Source organism: Euprymna scolopes, chromosome 14 (genome assembly GCF_053919585.1).
Source record: "Euprymna scolopes isolate OS-2025 chromosome 14, ASM5391958v1, whole genome shotgun sequence".
NCBI classification, from domain to species: Eukaryota; Metazoa; Mollusca; class Cephalopoda; order Sepiida; family Sepiolidae; genus Euprymna; species Euprymna scolopes.
This window is the reverse complement of record NC_136495.1, coordinates 17,471,795-17,487,231: the sequence shown is the minus strand read 5'-3', so window position 1 is coordinate 17,487,231 and position 15,437 is coordinate 17,471,795. Positions and strand designations below refer to the sequence as shown.

Genomic DNA, 15,437 nt, shown 5'->3' with positions numbered 1-15,437 from the left:
CTACTTTTTGAGGATGGGTTACTTGTCTATCATTCAAGTTTTCCATAAGTTTGAGCAAGATTTACTTTTATTGGTGCCTATTGAACATTCGTTCGTCTTTTTTTTTCTTTTCTTTTCTTTTTTTTTCTTTTTGTTTTTAAATACACATCCAACTAAATGATTGTCAGGCTGATTTGTAGCATTCAATGGCCTTATTACTGCCAAACAATATTGAGGTATTAGGGAATGCCATCCAGGTTGTTCAGGCATATTTCATAGACCAGAGAATGTTTATCCTAGTGTGCTACCGGCTCAAAACCACACCTGACCTTGTGTTTAACTTCCTGGCAAGGAAATTGTTAATATAGATGCAAGCTGAATTACCCATTGACATCAGGTTTTCTAAACATTTCTCTTCTATATGTCAGATCAAATATTTTTAATTTTAAATCACCAAATAATTTAAAAAGAATAAACAAGTACATTATTCTGATTTATGATAATCATCTGTATCAGCTAGGACATAATTCGAACACTATAGTAAAAAGATTGTAAAATATATTCTTTTCAAACACTGAAAGATAGTTTAAAACATTGAAAATGAAGCCGAATGCTTATCCATATCAATCAAATGAAAATATCTTGTCTATATAACTTATTTAAACCATTTATAAAACTTGATTTAGGTTTAAATTTTCTTACTAGTAATGAAAAATGTTTAACTTGGAAATGAACATTTAAATTTGTTTCTGATGTTATTTTTACATACTTTGAATGAGTTTTCAAAAGGTCCACAAACTTGACATCAATAAGGACGTAAGGACGTGGGATTAAGTGTAGATTCCAAATTTACTGTTAGTTTGGCTTTTAGTTCATTTTGTTCATTTTGTCATGCCACAACACATATTCATACAACTTGCTCTCTCTCTCTCTATATATATATATATATATATATATATATATATATATATATGTTATAAAAATGCATATGGCAATTAAGCTACACAGAATGTTTTGTGTAGCTTAATTGCCATATATATTTTCATAACTTACTACCTAGATCTACCTGAGCTAGGTTGTAAGTTATGAAAATATTGAGCACTGTTGAAGTAAATACTGAAAATTTGCCCATAAAATTATATCTTCGTATATTAATTTGTGATTAAATGAAGTAGTCATATATATATATATATATATATATATATATATATATATATATATATATAATATATATTCATTTATTTGTACATTTTTTTGTGATTTGATGTTCAAATATTTTAGTACGGTATTTACATCTTGAATTTATATTTAACCATCTGTATGTTCGTCTTGGTTTTCTTCCCTAATGATTATACCATTTCTTGGAATTCCTCCTATCAGTTAAATCTTATGCTTCATCACCCTGGCCGCAGAGAAAGCTTGTGCAATTCAAAATGTTTTGCTAAGTCTTTAAAACACATATTTCTTTGTTTTGGTTATCTTGATTCTTTAATCAACATTGTGCTGACAGATCAATCACTCAGCTTCTCTGTGACTTGATCATTGGAAAGTAATATTCACAGAAATATCATTGAAGCATGGGGAGGAACTAGTGATGGTGCGATTGCAAGGAGGAATGCAGTGAGCAGAATAAACTTTTGCCATTACTAACCAACAGAGCATTACCAAAGGAAGGGTCTATCAGGTAGGTGTACGCAGTATGGCAGTGAAATCTACCCAGTGATGGTTAAGGGTGTGTGGTTGCATGGAGAGAAATGATATGAGAATATGATGGATGTGTAATGTGATTCTTAAACACTTAGATCAGGTGACTTCAGAGGAAGATGTGTGAAGAACTGGAGACGTTGTTGGTTTAATGATCTTGAAAGAATAGCTGAGTGCTTCTGAGTTAGTACATGTATAATACTTGAGGTCGCAGGAACAGTTTGTGGAGAAAGGTTAAGAAAAACAATGGAGGAAATGACAAGGATGAATTTGAGAGATAAAGACCTGGCCAGAAGTTTGGAAGTCCATCTTTAAATGCCCATATATACAACAAACTGTGAATTGAATATTGACAAAATACGAAAATCACAAATTATTGCTTTATCTTTGTAATAACCAGTTTTTGATTAAGATAATAAAAGAAAAAACTAAAACTACAGTAAAACCTACTTATTGCAATAACTTTAGAAATAACTTTAATGAATGACGTAATGATTGAAGTGTACAAGTCAATGCACCGTCAATATTTTTGCACCAGTTCTTTTCCCTCTAAATGTTTTTATTTTTAAATTGGCAACTATTTTTTTTTATTTTTGCAATAAAAAATATATTTTAATTTTTTGTTCAAATAGCAATTGACCAATAATAAAATCAGTGTTTTTGAAATATATTAGAAATAGATTTACACTTCATGAAATAGAGAAAACAATACCATAGTGCAAAATAAACCCTCAATTAAGAAATGGTCTATTTATTTAGTATATAAGTAAATGAATACATTTCTAAACATAATGAAATAATACACAAAAAGACTTTTTACAATAATTTTGTTTATCGGGTGAGATTAATCAAGCGTACTTATTTAAAGTGTGAAAGTGCTGACGATCATTCAGCTGCCATTGACCTCTGCAGTTCCACATTATCAAGAATATGAGAGTTTGCGTTGATCTTTTTAGATTACAAGATAATATATCTTTATCATCATCAGAAACTGACTACTACAAGATTCACTGTCCTGCACACACACACACACACACACACACACACACAGTGTTCAGAGGCGATGAACGGTTTTTTGAATTTACATTGGATGAGTACAATAGTAATTTTGTAAGCAAAATCTGTTCACTTGTGCTAAATTTAAAGGTTGATCTTTTTCCATATTTGCTTATTCTAAATGCCATTTGCATTGCTAAACACCTTGACTATGCAATTCCTAAACCTGACATAGCAATATGGGACATTAGAAGAGAGTAGCAACCTTAGTTGAAATCTGATGATGCTAGCCAAAATAGAGCTGAGAGGGAAACGATAACTAAGTAGCAAGGTCTTATGTACAATTTGGAAATAAACTGGAATCTTAAGATCGCCATCATTCCAATAATTGTAGAAGCTACCAAATATATTTGGTGATCCAAGTGCAAGAGAGACCTAAATAATTGCATAGAAATTGGATTTAATCACAATCCACATTTACTGTTCATCCTACACTGATTATTTTAATTTTTGTTGTAGCTTACAAAGCTTCTTCTATCATAGACTTGCTATAAATACAATTTTTTAGGTTTGTTTATTCTTGAAAACATTGTGATTTCTAAATGAAAAATCAATCGGCACAAAAAGCGAAGTTCTATTGTTTTATGACAAATTGTGAAATAACACTTCATCTTTTTGCATCGGAAGTGAATGGTTTGCGCAGGTTTCTGAAATGTTTGTTTTATGCGATAAGGTATCGTATATTTGTGTTTTAGATTATTGGTATCATCTGGATGTTCAGAATATCACAGGCCCTTTCTTTTTATTTTAACAAGTCATTGCATATCAAGGCCAAAGGCCACATGAGGATAAAGATTAATGAGATGAAATGTCATTTAAGAGACGAGGAATATTATGGGAGGATTAAAAATGGAATGGATTAAACTTAATTACTTATGAGGATGATTTATGACAAGTATTTGACATTGGATTTGAAGATGACTGTTGTAATCTGTGGGGAACCAGTCTTGTGATAATATCATCCAGATACAGGAAGCCCTTGCAAAGAGACTGTTCATTGAAGTGTTGCCTGATACAATTCACGTGGAGGAAGAAAGGAAAGTTCTTTGCAGTTATGACAAGATGAGTTCTTACTGTGAATGTTTTACAAGTATGAACTAGATTGAATCTTAGCTGAGCACCTTCCATAGAAATAATGATAGTAGAGAGACTAGCACCGTCTCTTTTGTGAAAAAAGAGCAAAAGATCCCCCCCTACACACACACACACACACACTTACAAATTACATTTTTAAAGTTTATTTTATACTCTACCTTAATTTTGTTAAAAAAAAAAAAAAATAGAGCGGATATGAACAAGTCTGAATTATATGACTTAAACAGGTTTATCTTATTAACAAGCTTCTTTGATTTTATGATGGTCATTCAATACACTTACTTGGATTGAAAAGACTGCAGTATTTTGCATGCTTAGTCCATCATTTTCAATATGAACTAAACCTACAAATCATTGTGAACCTTTTCGATCATAAGTGTAGTCCATCACAGATTGCTATCTTTTTGTTGCTTTCAGAAATGATACAGACAAGACTAATTATTAAAGTCTTTTCCTTTTTTGTCAATGTTTAAACATTGTCAATTTTTCAGTTTAGATATTAATTTGTATTTTTAAACCAATGGTTTTATTTCTACTGTGACCTCGAAGAGCTAATGATAAAGACAACACGGTGATATATTTACAAGAGTGTATTTACAGAATATTATGTTACAGAAAGTTTGCATCTGATACTGTGGCTATTGCTCAAGATGGTCTTTTGCGTCCTATTTATTTACTTTGCTAATTGTTCTCTTTTACTGTTTCTTTTATGATTCTTTTTACTTTAAGGTACTTTTAAAGTGTCTGTGTATTCTTACATATATGTTCTTACTTATGTGTGTGTGTGTGTATTCTATCCTTACACCGTTTCTTGCCTTGAAGGTTCTCGACGTGTATATGCAAATAATGTCATGCGTACATACCTGCTTGCCTTGTCCAGCGGATGATATCTTGTCACTGGGCTGCCATCACATGGGGAGTGGTCACTGCTGTAGACAGACGCATCGATAACATAGATGAATTTGAAGCTTCAATTCTTTTATTAAAGGCAGACAGACCCTAATCTCCTGTTTGTTCCATCTGCAGGCCAAACCAACTCTCCCTCATATGGTCGTCGACCGGAAGACTACGACAACAATTTCCGTTGCATTCTATCTAGGTTGATACCTGTCAACCCTAACCATCTATGACCCCACTAAACTCGCTGATGGGAATCGAAAATATACTTACATAACTTATTATTTCTCCAACTACCTAGATAGCATTTAAGCTGGGATTCCCAATACTACACTATGACTGCTTTGATGTAACTCTATATGTAATCCAGAAGAGTCTATCTATTCGCTAAATAGGTAGATTAATACCATGGAAATTTTTGATTGACAATTTAAAATGCAATCCTATTTTTAGACGAACTTGTTATATTTTCAATGTCAAACTACATCAACTGAAAATTGTTTAAAGAAAAATTTAAGTATCTAAATAATGTGATTGTAAATAATAACCTCAGAACAAGTCACTGAGTATCTGTCCATTGTTTCCTATTTTAATGTTTAAAAAAAAAAAAAAAAAAAAAAAAATTTTTTTTAATAAGTATTTCTGTCTTGCTTTTTTTCCAGCTGGTTTTTTGGTCCTATGGCAAGAGAAGAGGCAAACGATATATTAAAAAATGAACGTGATAGTGGTGTATTTCTTGTCCGAGAGAGTCAAACGATGAAAGGAAATCTGGTCTTATGCGTAAAGTAAGTATCATTCCATTTTTCACTTATGTTTAATAATGACTGTTCAAAATTTATGATGGTAATCAATACCATTTTTTCTTTTTGTTAAAAAGAAAAAATAAGTTTATATAGATATAACGGCTTAACATTTTACTGTGGTTCCAGAATTGTATTCCACCTTACATCAGAATGGAAGCTCAAATGTATTCAGATATGTGGGATAAGAATATTTTTTTTGATAATTTTTTTTTTTTTTAATGGAAAATTTTTTTCATCCCCCCCCCCACACACACACTGACATTAAAAACCAACCTTATGTTTAATTTATTCCATATGAAGCGAGTTAAGTGGCATTTAAAAAAAATGGATATATATTGTTGCAATATTTTTGATATTTGATGGGGTAGGCTCCCTCAAAGTTGGGAGATTCTATTTATAAACGCTGCTGATAGGAACTGACGAATCAAATTAATTTACGTTCTGCTAGCAACCAATCAGAAACAAGAATTGCTCCATAAAAAAATTGAATCTTTTAGCATTCCAGCACATAATTTTTTCGTGTCAACATGAGAAGGATCTTTTGCTCTTTGCCTGCAAAATTATAAAGTCCAGAATTTTTGCATTCATTATAAAACTTTAAGTCCTGAAATATTAATCCGTATGCACCCATTAACAGAATTTCAAACACCAAAAATGGCAGATATTTCAAAAGACAACATGAAAGTTGAAAAAGTATATTAAACATTTAACAGGAAAAATAGTCTTGTAAATGTTGTATTTGTCAAAACAAGTATTTTTTATTTATTTTCTTTAAACATTTTTATTTTGTTATTTATCTCCTGTGTGTTCTTTTGGTATACTTTTTATAATAAAAAATTAAAAAAATTTTATTTGTGATATAATCCTCCTAAATAAAATGCACATGAAAAATGGGCAACATAATGTAGACTAGTTCCCTTCATGCAATATTTATTGATTGAATTTATTTTTGCATATCCAAGTGAATCTTTCTATGTATAAAACTCAATTTTTAATGTTTGTGTTCCCTATAGAAAGGTTAGAGAATCTGCATAAAATTTAAGCGTATTTTGTAATATTTACCAGGGAAGCCAAAGAAAATGTTCCAGAATCTCTAAGTGTACTAATAAGGGGAACTATGAAAGCATAATCTCTTATGACTTCAAATCTATATAATTTTTTTTGTGTGTGTGTGTCATGATATTCATATCAAAAACCCTTTTTTCTATTTATTTAAAAAGAAAATACAACTTTGTTATATATGGGTCATGGAAATGCATTCATCTGTAAAAGATCTAGCTAATTTGCATATTCCTTTTAAACTTTCATTTTATTTAATTCCCTATTAGTTTTTTTCAGTTTTCTTATGGGATGATCATTTTTAGTTAACTATTACATGTAATTATGTTCATACAGATATTCTACATGATTTATACTTGCGTAATATAATAAAAAGGTTATAGCAAACAGATCTTTCTATATATATTTATGTATGCATACATAAATATATTTGTTTAAAAAATTTTGCCTACCAAACTCCTGTCAGTTTTTGGTCTAGACATAAAACATAATATATAGGGTATTTGAACCCATGCAAAACTTTGTTTGGATTTTAGCTGGGGGAAATCTGTGCAGAAGTTTGAAAATTAAAGAAATGGAATTTGTTAGGTGAGTGAAAGTCAAACAACAGCATTATGAATATGCATGAGTAATGTAATAGCTATTGGTTCATGTTTTTATTTTTAGCCTTACAGCAAACTTGTCTTCATAGCTTAGGAATTAACATCAAAGGAAAAAGTAAATCATAAGCTAAATGTTTTGGTTTCAATTCTAGGTGGTGGCGCAGGAGTTTTTTTGTTTTTTTTTAATAACTTTTTCAATCATTACTATATATTGGGTCCAATATAATAATAAATACAATCTGCATTAATCAAAATATCATATTTAAGCATATTTTCTGACCAGGCAATGCCGGGCGCCCTGCTAGTATATTCTATTTTCATGAAATTTAAATCATATGTATAAAGTTTTCTGGAAAAGATAATGGATGTGTTTCTGAGTCTTAAATAACTCGTAGGGACAGAATCCCCTTAAAATTTTTAATATGTATATCTGATTTTGCTGACATTTAAACCATATGTATAAGCTCTTAATTCAGAATGTTCTAATACTTCATCTTCGACTATGTCAAGGGTCAGTAAAAATGAACCAAATAATATGCTATTATGAACATAGCGATCCTCATTTAATCCCAAACAATGTCAGTTTTTCACGCCTGTAAACTATAAAAACAAGAAATTGTAAAATTAAAATGACGAATATGTTTACACTTGTTTTAGCAATACACATGGATGATAAAATGCTTTGGACAATCAGATTTCAAGGGGCTTCTGCTAAAATAGTCATATTTTACAAACCAAAGCATCTTAAGTCCTCAAAATACCACTGCTTTGTTCGGAAATGAATATACTTTCAAATGAAGTAATAAATAATTATGTACATTATATATTTTTAGAGTTTTAAGCAAATAAAGCGATAAATACCGGAACAGTATAAAACAGCGTTTTTGGTAAGATTTTGAAAAGGATCCCCCCCCCCCAGTTTGTAAATGCTCGTACCACATTTGTATTTAGAATTTTGTCATGAAATTTGAAAACTAATTAGAGATGTCACATTTAACATTACGAGTGTATGCTGTATTTTCGTGGACATCGGCAATGTTATATACCTAATGTGCTTCAACAAATCATATCTTTTTTATTAGTGGGTCAATTTTTAAAAGAATCACATTGCTGGAAAGAGAATAGAATAAGCATTTCAATGATCTTAATTTATTTTTCTCTTATGCGTTCAATGTTTTTATGCTCAAAATTAAAAATGAAAAACGGTAAAAAATGATGACAACAAAAAGGGAAACTGTTTTTTCAATGTTTACATTTCATACGTCACGTTTGGATACACATGCGTGAGTTCAAATTTGATTGAATATGGCTGAAATTTTACAGGCTATATAAGCATAGAAGTCCATCTCTACTGGACTTTGATTTATATTTTTACTAGCGGGGGGGGGGGGGGGTACCCGGCATTGCTTGGATGTTTGAAGGTGTGTGTGTGTGGTTTTGGGTAAATCAAAACTTTTTTTTTGGGGGGGGGGGGAGTAAAATTTAAAAAGAAAAAAGCTTTGGTAGATCAAACTCGAACCCTTGAGGCAAAGTGTGAAAAAAAAAATGTGCGACGTTACCCATTGGGCCACCGTGAAATAGTAATAGCAACAGCAGTGATAGCACACCTGTAAACAGACTTTTTTTTTTTTTTTTTTTTTTTTTTTTTTTCCAGATCAGATTTTTTAAATTGAAAATTTGATTATGGTTGGAAAAAAAATGCCCAGGATTTTATCTCTCATAAAAAAAAAAATGGGTTAACTGCCTTAAAATGCTTGAATGACTCTAAATGATGAATCATTTTACATTAGAATCTAAAATAATTTTTGTTTATCTTTCATTAAAAGTTTTCAAGGTGTTCACATGTAATTGTCTATAAAGGTAGAATCATATTTTGGTGATGGTGGAGGGGATAACAGAAGATATTAATCTACAATAACACCAAGTAAATATTGCAATCTATTCAGTTTTAAACAGTTCTAGATTTAGATTTCAGTTTTTTGTATATAAAATGCGTTACAATTCATTTTTCTGTTAATGGATACGTGGCATTTTTAAAGAATTGCAGTAGATTTATGTGTATTTACTGCAGATTATTTGGAAACCATTAATTTATGAAGATTTTCAGTAGCATATTCTGATTTCTTGCACGAAAATACTTATATGGTAAATTTCATTGTGTAATCTTGTGTTTTAACAAAGTTATATCATTTTTATTGAAAAAGTAGTGTAAAAAATGTGAAAAAATGCATATGGTTTTAAAGAAGGAAAAATATCAATGTGCATAAAAATAGTCATAACTTCCTTAATTTTAATTTTTTTTTTTTTTTACAAGGTAGTCACCACTTATCAAGGCCCGGAAGCCACTCGAGGATAAGGGTTATTGTGTGTACAGTATGCTAGTGTTGGAGATTTGATAAAGTGCCTTAGAGGGGGGGGCGGTTCATCAGGAACCTGTTTATGTTGGACGAAGACTTCCAGGTGGGAAACAGGCAACCGGAATAGTTTCACAGGCGTGCACTTCTGAAAAAGAAGCTTTGTTCATGGAATCTACGTTTTGATTTTGGCACAGATAAGGAGTGGGGAAAATTTTTGACAGTGGTTTCAGCTAGACAGGTGTTTATCATGAGAGATTGGCAAGAGGGGACCAGGGATTGGAGTTCAAACGAGCACTTGCCATGGAAGTAACGATAAAACAAAGACAGGCTCGTGACGTCTCTTTGGGAAAGAGGTTGCAGGGAAGAGAAAAGGGCATCCCCCACTAAGCTACGAAGTCTATTTTGTACTCTGTCAAGGCAGGATAGGCTGTTTTTAGCAGCTCCTGGTCAGATGTGGCAGCAGTACTCCATCCTTAGATGTACTTGGCTTTTATATAGATAGAGAATTGAATCAGCAGTGAGATATCTTCTGAAGCGTTAGAAGGATCCTACCATTTTTCCAGCGACCTTGGCAACAGACGATGTATATGTTCCATTTCAGGTCGGGAGTAAAGGTCAATCCCAGAAGCTTATCAAAACATGGAGCCTCCCCTAGACGAGAGCCATCCATTTCAATTGATGCCAGATGGGGATCATAGCGTTGATGATGTAAAGATAGGAGTTTGGTTTTAGATGCTTAAAAAGTAACCACCCACCTCTTCCTCCACTGTACCGTGTGCTCAAGATCAGAGGAGAGAGAGTTAGAAAGAACTTTGTCATTTACGGCCTTAGATGTGTTGCCATAGATAGTCGTGTCATCAGCATAGATGTCAATGAATGATTTAAGTATGTGTTTTGGGAGATCATTGATGTAGATCAGGAAGAGAGTTGGGCCCAGGATGGACCCCTGAAGGACTCTAGCATTAATATTGAGGGCCTCTGATTTCTGCCTATCAACACTACTCTTATGAGCCTATCAGAGAGAAATGATTTAATGATCGAGAAAACATTTCCAGTTATACCGTAGCTGGAAATCTTGTGAAGTAGTCCCTTATGCCATACCTTATCGAAGGCCTTTGATATGTCAAGAGCAATTGCCCTAGAGAGGAAGCCTTTGTCGAGTGATTAGCTTATCCTATGAGATATAACATTTAGCACATCTGCCGTAGATCTGGCAGAACGGAAACCATATTTGTATGTTACCTAGTGTGTTGTCCGTTATAGGAAGAAATACGGGGAGTTGATGGCCTTCATCGCATAGGGTAGAATTAGCTGCGAAGTTCTTGGCAAATAGTTTGGCCTTATCTGATGCTAACGAGATGACCTCAGGTTCATTGATGATGGTTGGAATAGAACGCACGCTTCTGTTCAGGATCCTGTTTGCTATTTGCCAAAACTGGTGGGAACCAAGCTGCTGCTCAGCTACTTTGGATTTAACGGACTGAGCATATAGCTCTTAATTTTTTTATTACTCTTTTGCAGTGGTTGCTGGCAGTCCTGAAGGTAGCTTTAGTCTCAGTACATCTATTACGTTGGTAGCTATGGAAAAAATTATTTCTATGCGCGATGGCAGCAGCACATTCTGGGGAGAATCATGGCTGACTATTAGGTTTTTGTTGGAATTTTTTGGATGATATCAATCGGTCTATGCCTACAATTAGCCATTCGGTCAGGTCCTTTTTAAATATGGAATGCAGGGATAGATCGGATATAAGTGTATGAAAGCTATCCCAGTCAGCGGTAGAGTATCGATATACAGTACGGTGGAGAGGTACATCTGAAGACTTATTGCATTTCGTTTTTATCTTAACTGATACAACCGAGTGGTTGGCAGATCCCAGAGGAGACAGAACGGAACTTGAACATAGCTCAGGGGAAGTTGTGAGAAAAAGGTATAGAAGGCTAGCATACTGACCGGAAGTATCGGGCACTTGGGTGGGTTCGTGAACAATCTGGGTGAGGTCATAGACAATGGCAAAATCATGACAGAACCTCCCCTCATCATCTGTCTTGTTAGAGTGGGTCAGCCATTCCATATTGTGGACATTGAAGTCACCACAAATCTGGATGTTAGCTGAAGGGTGAGCAGACAGGATGTGGTCAATTTTTTTCAGATATGCTCTTAAAGATAGTAACTCTGCTATTGTGGGGGCGATAGAAAGCAAATATAAATGCAGTGGTGTAAGCAAGTACAACCCGGAAGTAAATTAGGGTCTTCTCTGGAGATATCCCTACCACACGGAAAGCCATCTTTAATGTAGGCACATATTCCATGTCCATGGCGATCTTGGGGGTCAGATTTAGATGTTAGAGTATCCTTTAATTATGAATTCTTCAAGGGCAGTAGTCGACTTGGATTTTAAAAATTTAAAAAGATTCTTTCTTAGCTTATCAAACTCGATGTATGCCATTATTGAGATATTTTTAGTCATTTCAATTTGTTCATGTGTTTTGCTATTTGTTTACAGTCTAACTACAAACTGCATTTAATAATTTTTATTTTTAGCATTGTCTTATTCAATTAAAAGAAAGCTATATCTTGCTATGTCTTAATGTTATTTTAAATTGTACCACAATACAAAAATCATTTCATACAAAAAATTAAGCTTAGTCTTTTTCTTTTTCCAATTTCTTCCATTATTTTTTGCTGTTAATTCCTGTTTTTTTTATTATTTTTTTCGTTTTTTTTTTCTTCCTAATACTAAAGCCAGGAAAACAAAATTCTAGGTTCTTAAAATAAAATTAAGTTTCAATATAAAATAGAATCTTCTAGAATAAATATATGTGAAGTTGAGTCCCTTTCTTGCAATTAACGATGAAGGGAAAACTCAGTATTTCAAGTTGATTCCACTTTACACAATAAACTCTCCATCTATTTTATATACTTTTTAAATGCAATATCAATCACAAAGTTAAAATTTGCATATTTAACTATTTTTAGTTATTGTTTTAATTCAATGATTCTTTTCATTTTAATATAATATTCTTGTTGTACAACTACAATAGTGCTTTATTTCCTGAATAAATACAGGGTGTTCCAATAAAATGTATATACTCTTTAAATGTCTATAAGATCAACATTTATTATGATAAAGAAAGTTTCATACATCAAAATACTGTGAACAAATATAGAAATACCTAATTATCGAAAGTGTTCAAATTATTGGCCATTGTGGTCCTGGAACAGCTGACGATTACTGCAAAACGTTCCTTATCAGTTCAATTGGGATGCTGGCACATCCTCCTTCAATGGTTGCTTTCAACTCGGTCATGGTAGTTTTTTTTATTTTATTTTTTTTTTTGTGTGTGTGAACCTTGTGTTTAAACTGCTTCCTCACCCCTCCAAAAAATCCATGGGTGTTAAATCCACGGCTCATGGATGGTACTGGATACTTGCTCTGCGTTCTACCCATCTGTTTGGCAGGTGACTATAAAGATAGGCTGCTACATCATGGGGATGGTGTGGTCCATCCTACTGGAAGTACCATTCTTTATTCCTAAACATTTATTGAAAACATTGAATGGCATATTCATGTAGCAAGTTGAGGTAATTTAAAGTGTGTATACATTTTATTGGGACACTCTGTATTTAGCAGGGGAGGGGCATGCGGCTTTGCCCAGGTGTAAAATATGCTTAAATATGATATTTTAATTTGTCCAGATTTCGTATATATTATGATTTCAAAAGATTAAAAAAAAAAAAAAAATTTAGGTGCCATCAGCTAGAATCGAAACCAAAACTGTAGCATTCAAAGCTGGTGATGTTACCACTGTACCAATGTGACAATCATATAAACTGATAAAAAATTAAAATAAACTAAGATGAATGTACAAAATGTTTAACGATTTTCAATTTTGACCCATTTTTGAACTCCTTAAAAACAATTTTAACCGGCTAAAGACCCATAAAAGAATGGCACATAAAAAATCCAATCATTTGAGGTCAATAGCGCCACTCTGCGACTTTTAGTTTTGGAGGAGATAGTTTAGAAATATGGAGACACTGACATATAGCCATTTATATAGATTTGTATTCGATTTTTTTTGACAAGAGAATTTGGGATGCTAAAAATGTATAACTAAACTACTACAAATAAGTTTCAACTAATTTTATTAATAAGTCATGTTAGTAGCAATTATACAGGATTTTTTGTGCGCCTTCTCAAACAATTTAATTTCTATAGTAAATGACTGTCCATGTATGGCAGAAAGTTATACAATTCATGAGGTAATCCTGTTAATGGGCATAGACAGAACACAATGAAACTAGGAGTTAAATTTTGATTTTAAAAGAAATGAACCTTACATTCTTTATGGGTAGTTGTAGTTTCAGTTGTGAGATGCAGAGAGAACATGGCAGAAAAATGTAAGAAGCATCTGCACAGGAAGACAGCTGTTACTTTTCGCCCTTCTGTACCTGCATCTATTGTAAATAAAACCTTTGTTTTTTTTTAGTTTAATATCAATCCTTTTGATATTTAATGTTGAAGCACAATACCTATGATAAACAATGCATTGTATATGATTAATTGAACATAAGTTGCTGTTAAGCTTAAGCTGAGAAGAAATTGTAGCATTATACCTTTCTCAACCGTATTAGTATGTAAATAACTACCATAGATTCATGAGGATTTGAACTCTGCAAAGCCAAATCCATATAACCCTTGGTGATATCGATTAGACTAATTACACACCTACTAATTTAAGTTTTAACTTGATTTAAATGAACATTTTATTAAATATTTTTCTTCAGTCTATTATGATTATATGACCTTCGATCATAAATATTGATGTGTAGAACATCATTTGGATGATTTCCCATAATAACCAAAAGATTGTTGTTGATCAATAGATTCGTAATGATTAGTTGTCAATAAGGATTTGTTTAATTTTTACATACTTATTACTGTTTGTTTGAATCATATGAACCAGCTTTAAAAACACAATAAGTTCTACTTGAAGAATGAATACAGGGTAGAACAATAAAATTGTTGCCCTAAAGAAAACAACACTACAGCTTTATCTTAAAACTTTGAGAAAATCAATTCAGGTAACTTGATTAGGTAGTAGAGCCGTCATTTATTCAATGTAACCATCTTCAACCTCAATCACCACCTCGATACAGGTCCAAAACTGAGAGCATGCCTTTTCTGCAAGCGCCGGTGGGAGCTTGGCAAATACTTGGTGAATGGCTTTGGTGTTGTGGGAGATCATGTTGGTAATGTTCTCGACATACCAAACGAAGTAGTCTAGCGGGTTCAAATTGGGGCAGTGAGAGAAGGGTATAAAGTCGAAGCACTCCTGAAGCCAAGTCTAGGTCTCCTTGGAATTGTGGGCCAGCGCCGAGTCCCGCTGCCACACTGTCTGCCAGTGACCACCTGATTGCACCAAGGGATAAACGCATTCTTCAGCACAATCCAGGTACACTTCGGTGTTGACTTTCAAGCAGACTTTGAAGATGGCATGGTGTGGCCCGCCTTCACTTGAAACCATACCAAACACCATTGTGGCTGAAAACTTTTTCATCACCCTCAAGCATTAAACCGTCTAGATTTGCATTTGGAGGGTGCTGGCAATGGTCCTGTTTTCATAGCTTGAATTGGTAAAGAGCATGAGTTGTACAGCGGTGCATCTCTGATCTCACTCTGAACATTGTGTCACTTTCAAACATGATAGAAGGCTAATATTACTCTTGGAATTTGTACATAACTGGCCAATTAGTAGATGGTCTGCAACAAAAAAAAACAAACTGGTTTTCATCAAATGGAAATGGAATCATGTTGCCTTTCCAGGGCAACAATTTTATTGTTATATCCTATACCATCTGTCTAGAACTGTTCTAGACG

The 15,437-nt window shown here is 33.1% G+C and overlaps 1 protein-coding gene across 1 annotated transcript in view; it reads left to right on the top strand.

The window, feature by feature from the left end:
- Nucleotides 1-15,437, top strand: part of LOC145292879 (adapter molecule Crk-like) — a 193,993-nt gene that overhangs the window by 93,076 nt on the left and 85,480 nt on the right. Inside the window, exon 2 of the mRNA XM_080138998.1 lies at nt 5,394-5,516. Coding sequence (XP_079995124.1) covers nt 5,394-5,516 — 123 coding nt within the window. The remainder of the gene's footprint in view (nt 1-5,393; nt 5,517-15,437) is intronic.